General features: G+C 39.1%; 2 protein-coding genes across 2 annotated transcripts; one reads left to right on the top strand and one right to left on the bottom strand.

Annotated features, from left to right (window-relative positions):
* Positions 1 to 6,143: 6,143 nt before the first annotated feature.
* LOC110679314 (pre-mRNA-splicing factor 18) lies at positions 6,144 to 7,499 on the bottom strand. The gene is made up of 2 exons (XM_021853680.1): positions 7,284 to 7,499; positions 6,144 to 7,207 (listed from the first exon to the last, which is right to left on the bottom strand). Exons 1-2 carry the CDS (start codon positions 7,344 to 7,346, stop codon positions 6,227 to 6,229), a joined length of 1,044 nt encoding a protein of 347 aa, XP_021709372.1. The 5' UTR covers positions 7,347 to 7,499; the 3' UTR covers positions 6,144 to 6,226.
* A 263-nt stretch (positions 7,500 to 7,762) lies between these two features.
* LOC110679312 (coiled-coil domain-containing protein 124) lies at positions 7,763 to 10,292 on the top strand. Its single transcript, XM_021853669.1, has 2 exons — positions 7,763 to 8,079; positions 9,389 to 10,292. Exons 1-2 carry the CDS (start codon positions 7,924 to 7,926, stop codon positions 9,860 to 9,862), a joined length of 630 nt encoding a protein of 209 aa, XP_021709361.1. The 5' UTR covers positions 7,763 to 7,923; the 3' UTR covers positions 9,863 to 10,292.
* The last annotated feature ends 2,778 nt before the right edge of the window (positions 10,293 to 13,070 follow it).

Raw genomic sequence — 13,070 nt, 5'->3', positions numbered from 1 at the left:
TCGGGTCGTTACGAATGCCTCATTGCTGAGTTTTTCTTGCATGTCTCTCAATTCGGTTGTTGAAATACGTGATAGCGCGTCCGCCACAGCGTTTTCACAACCTTTTTTGTAGAAGACGTCAAAGTTGAATTCCTCGAGGGCAAGACGGAATTTTGTCAGCCTACTCGAAGGATCCGTTAATGTGAAAAGGTAAACTAAAGGTCTATGGTCGGTATACAACTCAAATTTTCGTCCATATAAATATACACGAAAATGCTGAATTGCCCAGACTATGGCCAAAAGTTCTTTTTCGATTGTTGAATAATTTTTCTCAGCGCTATTTAAACCTTTGCTGGCATAAGCTATTGGTTTATCATTTTTGTTGCTTAGTACTGCACCGATTCCGTAACCAGATGCGTCAGTGTGTAGTTTAAATGTGTTTTTCTCGCTAAAATCTGGATAATCTAACACGGGGGGTTTGATGAACCGCTCTTTCAATTGTTGAAATGCAGTTTCACATTCTTCACTCCAATTGAATTCTATTCCTTTTCGAGTTAAATAATTTAATGGTAAACACAAACTCGCAAAATTTCGTATATGCTTCCTGTAGTAATTCGCAAAAGCTACAAATCTCTTAACTTCATCAGAGGATGAAGGACTCTTCCAATTTTTAATAGTTTCAATTTTCTGTGGATCAGGTAGTACACCTTCCTTTGAAATAAAATGTCCTAAATATATCAACTCCTGCTTCAAGAAATTACATTTAGCGGGGTTGAGTTTCAAATTGACTTCTCGTAGTCGCTGAAAAACAGAAATCAAATTCTTATTGTGTTCGTCAAATGTTTTCCCAAACACAATAATATCATCGAGGTAAATCAAACATTTAGTCAAATTTAATCCTGACATTGCTACTGTCATTAATCGAGAAAAAGATGATGGGCTTGTTTTCAATCCCATCGGTAACCTGGTCATTTGATACTGACCGGATGGCGTCGCAAACGCTGTAATGGGTCTGTCCTCCGGTTTCAATTCACACTGGTAATAACCTTGTGACAAATCCAAATGAGTAAAATATTGAGAACCTGCGAGGGAATCGATTACTTCCTCTATATTGGGCAATGGAAATTTATCGTCTTGAAGATTTGTATTGACTTTCCTATAGTCAATAACTAATCTCCATTTCTTTGAATCATTGTCTGATTTTTTGGGAACTAGCAACAAGGGGCTGTTCCACTCAGATTTGGTTTCTTCAATGATACCATCTTTAAGCATATTTTCCACCTGTTTGCAGACTTCTTCTTTCTGAGAGAAAGGAAGCCTGTAAGGTTTACTAAATGCTGGTTGGATGTTTGGCTTGACCGTTAATGACGGGCAATAAACATTGGTGGTACCAAGCTTATCGCCTTTTAAACAAAATATATCGGAATATTTCAAGCAAATTTGTTTAATAGCTTTTTCATCACTACCAGATAAGTGATTTAATTTTAATTCTTCCAATAATTTGCTCGCTCGAATTTTGTCGTATTTTTGATCATCCTTTTTCAATTCTATAACATTGTAGTTTTCAGCTAATGCTATCCTTGGTTTCAAATCTTTAATAACAACTGGTTTATTTGAAATATTCACCAATCGCACCGGTATTTTGCCATTCACGGGATTTGCTATAGAATTGGCCACAAACACATTTGGCTGAACTTTCTGGTTCAGTACCACACATGTTTCGGCGAATTCTGTTTCTATGTATGTAATATATTCATATCTTGGTGGTATTGTGAAATGTATTTCACCACTCGGAATTGTGAATTCCATCTTCATTTTTGCAAAGTCAATTTTTGCTCCAAATTTTTTCAAAAAGTTTGTACCAATCAAACCAATAACGTTTGCTGGTAATTGCTCCAGTATATGAAATCTAACAGGATACTCTGCCAACTCATGGCCTAAAGATGTATCCACATATCCCAATGTATGTGTTATTCCATTTACTCCTCTGACTTCAATGGTTGATGACTTATTTATTTTACAATTTTTCGGAATATACTCTTTGTCCAGTAGACAACAGGATGCTCCGCTGTCTACTATCAATTCTATACTCCTTCCAAATAATTCAAATTTGGCTCTTAGTGCTTTTTTAACACTGAAATTAGCGAAAAAAATCTATTAAGTTCGCTTCCTCTGCTTGGTTTTGCTCCTGGTTCACAGGTTGACGTTGACGTGGTTGTTCGGGTGCTTGCTCAGCTATATTTGCTGTATGCGCCCTGTGATCGTTCCCGTTGTGGTTAGCTCGAGGTGGTCTATTTCCTCTATGGCCTCTGCCATAATTGTGTGACTGGGGTTGTGAATTCATATTGTCATTCCTAGGGTTGTTGTAATTTGAGTAATTGCCTCTACCTCGGCCATAGCTTCTACCACGAGTATTTTGATACCCACGGTTTCCACCATAACCTCTGCGACCTCTCGCATAGTAGTACGGGCGTTGGTTTGATGTACACCATAATGCCATCATGTTTTCATTCATATTGTCTGTGCTGGGCGTTGCCTGGCACTCTAAGGCATCAGAGATTGCCTTGTTCAAAGTTGTTGGGTTTCGGGCCTTTAGAAAAAATTTAGTTGACGGATCTTTCAATCCATCAATAAATGATTGAACCGCAATAGGTTCTACAATATTTACAGCGGCGGCTTCATGCGCAAATGTGCCCATAGAAACATGAGCTGCTGCCAGTTTGGCCGACAATTTCTCCATTTCAGAACCAAAGTCAGATATTGACTTTTGGCTTTGTTTTAGAGCGCTCATTTCGTTCTGAACCGCTCTTGGTGTTACTCTGATCGCGAATTTGTTTTTCAAAGCCTGTAGGGCATCCGCAACGGTTACAGATCCATCGATCGCACCGTGCGCAGAACCTACTAGCGTAGTCTTTAGAAATTTTATTATTTTGTCTTCTGGCACCCCTTCAGAGTAGTCCTGGAAGAGCTCAACTCCTTCGATGTAACTAGTTAGCTTAGCTACTGTTCCATCGAACGGCTGAATTACCTTCAGGCCTAAACTGAGATCAAGTTTCGTGGCCATGTTTTCAAACTCTTCTTCAAACTCTGTTTCTGAGCCTTCTGTAGAATCTTTACAATTATTGTTATCTAATGATTCCTGTTCTAACTCTAGAGTGAATAAATTTCCCAGTATCTATTCTTCCAAAGGTGACTTTAAAAGATTTAGACAATCGTAAATAACTGCTCTTAGCCTTTTATACCTGGCAAACAAATGTTGCCTAGTTACATAGTCAATTGAGCTGCTCTTTACTATTGCTTTTAAATCTTCTTTAAGAGCTATCAATGTATGCACCTTTTTGTCTCGTGTCTCTACTTTAAATGTATTATATTTTTTCAAGCTTTGATGCAGTTTGAAAATAGCATCTTCGATGCTGAAAAATTTATCCATTCCATTTTTTTTTTTTTTTTTTTTTTGCTTTACATCTACTTTTCACTCACCACTGTGCCATTTGTTCGTCCATGTTCGTCCATGAATACATGTACCCATTCGTACTTTTTACCTAAAATTGTAATTTTCTATCAGTATCTTATCCTATATGTGGTTCATTCATTAGCTACTTCCCTTATAAATCCATTTGTCGATATGCCTCCATCGCCATGGATAATTCACCGTAGTTCCACTGAAGGTTTTGTACGTCCACTGGTCCACATTCGATGGCTGCTACTGCTGCCACGCGATGAACTGCTTCCATGATGGCCTTCTTGGATTCAAATTCCTCTATGGTGATTAACAATCTTTTCCTAGCGAGGCGTTCCCAATGCATCAATTCTCGCTCGAAAAATTGGTAGCACTGTCTCAGCTTTTCTTCATTTAGTGTTCTTCGATCTCCCATCATGTATGATTGTTCTTAAAATTCGTTGATCACTTGTTAATTTGTATACCGTGGTCACTAGCATTTGCTTCTCTGTGCACTTTTCCAATTTAACGACTTAGTTCATAGTCTTTTCGTTCACTTTTTGGCACTAATTTTCTTCGCGCCGAATGTGAATGTGAATCATTAGGCAGGCAAATTTGCCAACCGTGCGGTGCGCTCCGCAACACGCTCCGTTTGCTGCCGGTGACACTTCATCAGACTTTTTACGAGTAGATATCCCACGGCTACTCCAGCCATAAGACATAGCGCTACGGTCTGTGCTGTGTGATGACTTTCTGTTGTAGTCACTGCGGCTGGGGCGACGATTTCGTCCGCCGAAAACCAACCCATTTTGCTGCACTTTTCCGATCACTATATCAATTAATTAACTTGCACTTATTGATTCGTTGGTGTAGTTGCGGGGTTAATCACATAATTAACTTGCACTGATTGATTCGTTTGGTGTAGTCACTGGCAAAGGATCGCCATGTTATGTCCCAATGACTGGGTGAGTGATAGCCAATGATCTGGTCCGGTCTATGGTTACTTTCATTCTCATTTATTTTTCATTCTTACTTAACTCTAGCATTCTACCGAGGTGGTATGCTACAGCCCATTTCGCTGCGTGTGCATTACGGTAGGTTATCGTTCTCGAACGCTGGATGTTTATGCTTACAAAGCATAACACTCATCGTTCGATTCCACGACCTCCTTCATGCCGCACATAGGCGTAAACAGGGGGTGCATCCACCACAGCTCAATCGATTCTAGATCAAATTCTGAGTGTCCTCCTAAAGTTTGAGCTCATTTGGATGAAAACTGAGACTGCACAAGCCCTTTAAAGTTTATATGGGAATTACTATGGGAAAAACAAGTAATTCATTCAATCGATCATAGTGTTTGCCCATGTGCTTTTGGGGATTAGGACTATGTTGATACTGTGAGATACAATTATCAGCTACAACTTTGCTGAAGCCCGTTTTTGAATCGGACGCCTCAGAAATTAGTTATTGATTTTTGAATGAGTTGTTAAACTTTGGCTTTAATTATTGGGCTGTTCTGCAGGCATCACTGGATATGTGCAGTAAAACATAGTAGCCATGATTTGTGTGTGCTATCTTTCGCGCCAGGTGCAGCAATGTTGCCTGTTCAGAAGATAAATGAGTACTGCTGAAGAATTTGTGCCTGGATATTAACCAATAAGTAATTACTGAGACGTCCGATTTGAAAACGGTCTTCGACAAAGTTGTAGCTGATGAATGTATCTCACAGTATCAACGAAGCCCTAATCCCCAAGTGCACATGGGCAAACACTATGACCGATTGAATGAATTGGTTGCTTTTCTCATAGTAATTCCCATATAAACTTTGAAGAGCTTGTGCAGTCTCAGTTTTCATCCAAATGAGCTCAAATTTTGTGAGGACACTCAGAATTTGATTTAGAATTGAATGAGTGGTGTGGAGCAAAAACGATTTTTTGAACCACTCTACTGGGTACATCTCTAATTTTTTCTATCATTTTTTTTTTCATTTTATTTACTATACCAAAAACCGTTCGGTTTTTGTTTTTGAATAATAGTCTTTCAAATTAAGTTTGTTGAAAAAAATCTTAAGAAAATGTAGAACAATTTGAGTTTGGTAAGGAACCAGAAGAACTAAGATGAGTTAAACGTGTAAAAAGAACCTCAAGCATTGTTTTCGATTTAAGTTTTATTAAGGACTTTTTAAAACATTATAAAACTTAGAAACTTGATTGATTTAATAGTTTATTTTTATGATTCCCATACTACACTTCAAACTGAAACCATTTCATTCCAACATCTTTGTTCATAAAAAAATACATCGCCGAAATGATGTTTCTATAAAAAATGTCTGGCAAAAAAAGTTGCTTCAATAAGACTAAATTATTCGAAACAAAGTGATTTTGAATTTTGTCTTACTTTTTTTTTAATTGAACATTTTTAGTAGGTTGATTCTGTGCCAGTTTTTGTTGAAAATCGGTGAATTATCTGTATTATCCTGGGAAAAAGGTTGATATGGTTTCTTCAACAGGTTATTTGATTTGACGATTATCGTCAGTAATAACTGAAAAAGAGTACACTTGAGCCCGTTCAGTAAAACAGAATAGTACACAAATTTTTAAGGCAAAAAAGAGTAGTTGTACTCTAAAAAGAGTACGTCTCGTAACCCTATGTGAAGAGTGAAGACCAACAGTTTATTTTCCCCAACATCATCAGCAGATTTCTAGGGAGATTCTCAAAGGCATTCTTCGTGAAATTATATTAACCTTAGGCCAGTTTTATTCATACATCAAATAATTTATAAACTACAAGCCTTATAGCTAGTTTTTGTTAATCAACTCTATCTTTCTTGCTTACGTATTCTACACATCGGGATGGATCGGTAGGGAAATATTCCTGCATTTTGGTCATCAATCGTTTCAGCCCTTGAATGTACTTCCGTTGGGTTTCATCGTTCATGACATGCGCTACGTTTTTGGAGAAAATTTTCTCCCGACCAGTACGAGCATGGATACCGACCATAGTAACACCAATTGGCCACGGAGCATTCCCAATTGCCATCGTGAGGTAAGCATCGCTGGCATGGATGTAATCCCTTTTGAGGAGACTTTTAGTTATGTCCGTCAAACTGTCCAGAATATCTTCGGGTATACTCTTGTTTCGCAATTTCCGGAGTAAGGGTTTCAAGTACAACCGAGTCTGCTCGAATGTGGCCCTGGCGATTTTCCATTTGGTCGCTGTGCGTTGCGCGGTCGTTCCCGAGTTCAACTGATCGTTCCACATTTTCAGCATAAACTGTATCAAAGTGGTTATAACATGCATATCATGTTCTTTGCCGCTTCTCCCGAGGCGTACAGCCATTTCCTGTATTGATTCGTATGTCACAGAATCGTCAATCGCATAGTCTTCATTCGAGGACTTCCCTTTACTCAAGCCGGTTCCATTGGAGGTCAGAATTTCGTTCAAATATTCTTCGTCAACTTGTTCCATAGCTTCCTGGAAATCATTTCTAAATCCACGGTTAATCTCCGGAGCCGAAATTTCCAAGTGATGCAACCGCGAACAGGAATCCGCTTCGGACTCTCCGAATAGTAAAATTGGTTCCCCCCGTTCTCGCAACTTCCGGATGACTTCCGATCGGGGAAGATTGCGAAAATCAAACTTAGAATCTTTTGTCGGTGATTTGTCGCCGTCGCCGTGATTTGCCTGAGTTTCTCCGCTACCGCTGGCTTGCTGTCCGTACTTTGCCTTATACTCCTCTTGCTCCTGAGCCAACAATTCACCTCGTTTAAAGTACTTTTTCTTTTCATCCTAAAATAAGTTGTAAAATTAGTACATTGAGCATTCCAGATAGAAATCTCTAGTGCTCATTTGATTTGATGCTTACCACAAGTTTTTTCTCTTCCAAAAGTTTACGCTTGCGAGCTATCTCTGCCTTCAATACATCCATTGTGATATTTTTGAAATTGCTGATCAATTTGTACTGAATTTTAAGATTAATTTATTATAAAATCGAAAAGAAAACAATTTGAAACGACTGCTATTAAATGCGCGAGCAGTCGAGACCATGGTTCAGGTTGTCTTTTATTTTATTTTCGTAAACAAAGAGGTTGTACTTGCGTGAAATTGACGCCCAGCAGCTCATCACCTTTTTTCAGTGTGCTACTTATGTCGAATTCGTTTTTGAACCTAGGTTGGAACTGGCGCAACCCGTTCTGAATCACAGTTTCAACCCCAACCCGATTCAGATTCGACCGAACTACAATTTACTTGACATTGGTTTGTTTATGTGTTGATCACCGACCCAGTTCCTAAAAACGAAAACGACATTAGCAATAAATGACCGGAGAGGGTTTTTGATGATCCTCAAACGTCAGACATAAATCATAACAAACGCAAACGTAAAATCGCCAGATGGTTTGAGAATTTCTCAACGTCGAAACATCGGGAAAATATTAAAATTGTGCCGTTCTTTGTTGAGTTATACGATTTTTTCATCTGTGCAAAGCTAGATCAATTTACTAAAAATGCCGAAGAAGATGGGAATCAACAGCAAGGCCGTGGAAGCTCGAGAACGCAAGGCCGAAGCAAAAAAGGTCGCAACTGAGAAGGCAGCCAGAGCAGCGGAGGATGCACTGTGGGCCGATGACGATAAGCTGTTGGCCAAAAAGAAAAAGCAGAAGGTGCGTTGGGATTTTTTAAAACCTTAAACTTTTAAAATATTGGGTTTTTATTTTTCAATTTTGGCATGACCCTGTCCTTGTTTTGTTTGGAGCGATTCAGAAACTGAATTTTTCTTCCCGTTCCACACCAGGTGAAAATTGAATTTCAGTTCCCCAAGGTATAACATTTTTGTTTCTTAAGGTGAAGATGAATCGAAGCCAAACTTCAAATTTACTAGAGCACAAATCTGGAGAACCGAATACCCGTTTGAGCTGAAAACTTAATCGATTGGTCACAACCAGCTAGCGACCAATCGATTAAGTTTTCAGCTTAAACGAATGTTTGGTTCTCCAGATTTGTGCTCTAGAAAATTTGAAGTTTGGCTTCGATTCATCTTCACCTTAACGAAATGATTTCATATTTGTTGCAGGCTCTTCTATATTGATGATATTGATTGGAAAATATTATCTCTTAGGCTTGTCAAAATCAGTGCCTCTCCTTCTTCTTCTTTTTCTTTTTGGCATTTACGTTCTCACTGTCTCAGCGTAGTGTTCTTATGAGCATTTCCACTGTTATTAACTCTGGACAAACATTTGAAAAGGGCTCAAGAGGTCTTGAGCCTTTTTTCGGAAACGTTGCTGTTGAGCCCATTTTGGCCCGCCCACGCAAACTAACACCACTATCAAGAAGATTAGTGTTAGCTCTTCCTGATAGTGGTATTGGTGAGTATGATCGAGTGGAATTGAGCCCCACAGCGTCTTGCAAAGCCATTGTTTACCAATGTCGATGTGCCCTTTTGAAATGTTTGTCCAGAACTGAGAGCAAATAATCAATTTGCCTTGGCAACTCCGGCAACAGGCAAACAGCAAAACTTCATGCATACTTGATAATATTCTCAATATCAATATTAATATCATTCATAAATATTAATATTTTAATACTGGATCTAGTGTCCTGCCCCATTTTCGCATTCGATGATACTCTATGCCCAGGGAAGTCAAGGAAATGCCCAGGGAAGTCAAGGAAATTTCCTTTACGAGATCCTGGACCGACCGGGATTCGAACCCAGACACCTTCAGCATGGCTTTGATTTGTAGCCGCGGACTCTAACCACTCGGCTAAGGAAGGTCCATAAATCAGTGCCTCTACCCTACCTATATATTTTAGCACAAAAAGATCAATCTCAAAAATTGGGCCTCTTAATTTATGGAAAAGCCAATGCTGTTTCTAAATATACTAATACTATTTATGTTTTCGGTATTGCTAGGTTCAATAAGGTGTGCAATTAATATGTTATTGAATTTATTCTAAGAAATGCATTCTTTGCAGGAAGATGAAGAGCGAAAACGCCTCGAACAGGCTAGGAAAAAAGCGGAAGCTAAAGCTTTACTAGAGCAGGAAATGAGCTCCATCAAAACTGCACCTAAAGTATCGGTTCAAAAAATTACGCGGGCTCAAATAGATGCTGAGGTGGAAAAACGCAATCGTGCGATCGAAACCGTTAACAATCCACCGAAGCCAGTCGTTCCGAAAACACCTGCCATCGAAGAAAACCTCAATCGAATGATGGCCGAAACGGAAGTCGCTCAAACGATAGACCAAGCCATTGCCGTGCTCAACGTGAAGGACGGTGAGGATCGCCATCCTGAGAAACGAATGAAGGCTGCTTTTAAGGCTTACGAAGATGAACAGTTACCAATCATGAAGCAAGAATATCCCTCTCTAAAATTGTCACAGCTCAAGCAGATGATTTTCAAGGAATGGCAAAAGTCTCCGCAAAATCCAATGAATCAGAAGGCGTAGGAAAAACATGCTGGTGTAAATCCTAAAAACATGCTTATCCGATGTATGGAAATGAAGAAGCATTTTCGTCCCTGGGCAACCAAACTCTATTGTCAGTCGATTGGACACAACCATATAGAAAGATTATCAATGGTACAGTTTAAATTCGATAAATGCAAAGAGCTTAACCGAAAACACGAACAATTTTGTTCTGCTATCCCGTACTAAATTAGCTGAAGCAAAATAAATTATCGGATTTCACTGATTTGGAAGCGAATTTCTGCTTTCGTCAGTTCAAAGATGTGAGAGCAGCACTGAAGAGTCTAACATTTATCGAATGTCTATTGTACCTTTATTTATCTCGACAGTAATTGCGAAAGACGGTTAGTTAAAAGGACGAAAACTGTAACACAGTGTGAATGATTAATATAATTATACGTATCGCTAACAATAAGAAATGACAAAATTATATATCACATGCCTAAAACCAGAGATGGGAATTGAACTGTAGCACACATTTACCGCCTCTACATTCACATGTTTCTACACGACCATCAAAGTCCAAAGCAAGCCATGACAGTTCAAAACAAAAAAAAATGTCACGGCTCTTCAAAACTGTAATCCTTTTCTTCCCAACGTTTATTCAAACCCGAATGCGAAAAGACTCAAGCACAGTGGTAACACGATTTTTCCGGTTTTCGGAGTTTTGACTTTTTGCTCGATAAAGGCGGCATAAAATTGAACTTGTTTATATGTATCGCAACGGAATGATTGTGCTCTTGCTGTTGGTGCTAATAGATTCCACTTAGTTAAAAACACAAGCGAAATATTAGCGATTGAATTATTTAACATTTTTTCAATCATTCACCTTGGAATGACTGCCCTAAAACAGTCATAGAGGAGAGGCAAAAACAGTCAAGCAGTGTGTGAACCGTTGGCAGCGTAACACCTAATGGTGTTGATGCTGCTGCTGCTTTGTGTTTTGGTTGACTGGCAGAATCGATGAACTGTGGCAAATTGTGGTCACAGTTCCCAAGCCTGCCTAAAACCATTCGAGGGTTGGGGCTTCATGTTTATCGAAAGGCAAGATGGGCAGACTAAGGATAGGATTCCTGCATCTTCCTGAGTAAGAGTTAAATTGACTTTTTTCTCTAGGGCCTATTCAATACACAAGTAAAATGTAAGCTCCCTTGACCTCTATTGACCATAACTAAAAGACATTATTTTTTATTTAAAAAAGTAATTGAAGAATTCTTACATCAATCGAAAGCTTTTAATCTATTTGCTACAAATAGGAACAAAAATAGAAATAGTGCCACTGTAGGCACACGTGTTTCTATAGTGGCACAAGCGATATTAAGAACCAAAATATAACTAATTCTAGTTCAGACTAGCACTCAAACATTTTGTAGTGGCTACTTCTCTTCATAAAATCGCATGGAAACTTTCTCACCAAGTTGGTATCTTAGCGGAGTACGGTCTTACCCGGTCCAACTAAGAGCAACTAGTAATTAGTCGATTACGAGTTATGAAGAGCAATTGAATTATCTTTATTTACAATTTCGTTATTTATTGCGATAAGCCACAGGTGTGACATCGCATCCTTTTGATATTTCCATATGAGAAAAAGAGTAGGCACCTGGAGCGACATACAAAATGTATTGTGCCGTTTTCCTGGGAACTTAAGCTGGACATTTTCGTTCTGCCAAGGTAAGCAGAAATGTCCAGACACGGGAACGTCCAGGTCGGTCGCATACCACATTGAAGGTGGATGCTCGTATTTCACTACTGAGAGCTTGCATCGCAGGTGTAATAAATTGATGATGAAATGATGATGGAATGATGATTGAATAAAAGATAAGGACTGTAGGGACCGGTACACCTTTCCCCTACTGAAAATGATTGAACATAATGAAATCATTAAAGTGCGCTCCACATGTCTAATCTTCATACAATAGTGCGTAATTTTGATTTTTGTTTACAATATAAAGGTTTACATAGGGTACAATACTTATTATAAAGCTTATTTATATAACTAACCGAATTTCTCACGTCTCAACTTGTGTTAAGACTTTTGACCCATCACTTTTTCCACTTTTTTTTTTCGTTTATTATTTTTTTTTAGAGATTAGGCTCGGATTTGCTTATTCTAATTGATTAATTATTTGAAAGATAAAATATTCAAGAGGATTTTGTAAAATGCACTTATTTGAGTGTTACCTTCCTTTCCACTAGGCAAAATTTTTTTTTTTCGATTCGTTTATTTAAAGGCTCACTCGCCGTACCCAGCTTAACAGAGCCGATTTCCATTTCCTAAAGGTTCAGAACCTTTAATACATTTATGTTCGGATAAATTATTTTTATCACCAGAAAGTGAATCGATTTCCGCATGACCGATGTTTGGGGAACACTGATCAGAGCATGTTTTTTTCGTTGCACCCTCTTTGTTAGCCCGCCTTGATCGCCGTCGCTTGTTTGTTGTTCCATTGTGCTCGATGGATGAGTTCGATGTATTGTCATCATCAGTCCACTCGTCGTCGCTCTTTCGTTTCGTTTCTTCTGGCTCATCTGTTTTAACTGGAGTTGGATGTATTTGCTGCTCATTGTTGATGGGTGGGAAGTCATCCAGAGTAAACAGCTCGTGGATGGATTTCGAAGATGTCGATGTTGAAAGTGGTTCATCGTTAGGTGGAGAACTTGAATCTGGACATTTACTGCCAGTATGGACCGGATAGCCGCATAGGCGGCAGGATTTGGGCTGGCCGATGTAAGACACCATAGTTGTCTCTTTTCCAATGGTAATGAAAGAGGGAATGTGACGAAGTACATTCATCCTCAGGACTCGCACGCCGTTCGATATGCCGGGAAAATAGTGCTTCCAATTTTCATTCCTGATGGAGATTACTTCTCCATACTTCAGCATATGATCAACGACAATGGTGGGATTCATTGACGGAGGTAGGTCGTGGATTCGAACCGTCACTGCATCATTATCCACGTAAACAGGAATCCGAAACTTGGCGTTTCCACAAAGCATTGTTCGCTTCCAATTATGTTCTTTTTGGTAGCGTGAGACAACTTCATGGGAAGTCATGTCGATGAGCACACAGTTGCGAGTGTGATGCAACTGTATGCTCTTAACATCCGCATGTTGGAGATTTATTTCACTCTCCAAAAACGATTGAACTTTGGCCACTTCAGGGCGCACCGGGAAAACACTAAAATCGAC

This window comes from Aedes aegypti, chromosome 1 (assembly GCF_002204515.2).
Source record: "Aedes aegypti strain LVP_AGWG chromosome 1, AaegL5.0 Primary Assembly, whole genome shotgun sequence".
NCBI classification, from domain to species: Eukaryota; Metazoa; Arthropoda; class Insecta; order Diptera; family Culicidae; genus Aedes; species Aedes aegypti.
This window is presented reverse-complemented; position numbering and strand designations above follow the sequence as displayed.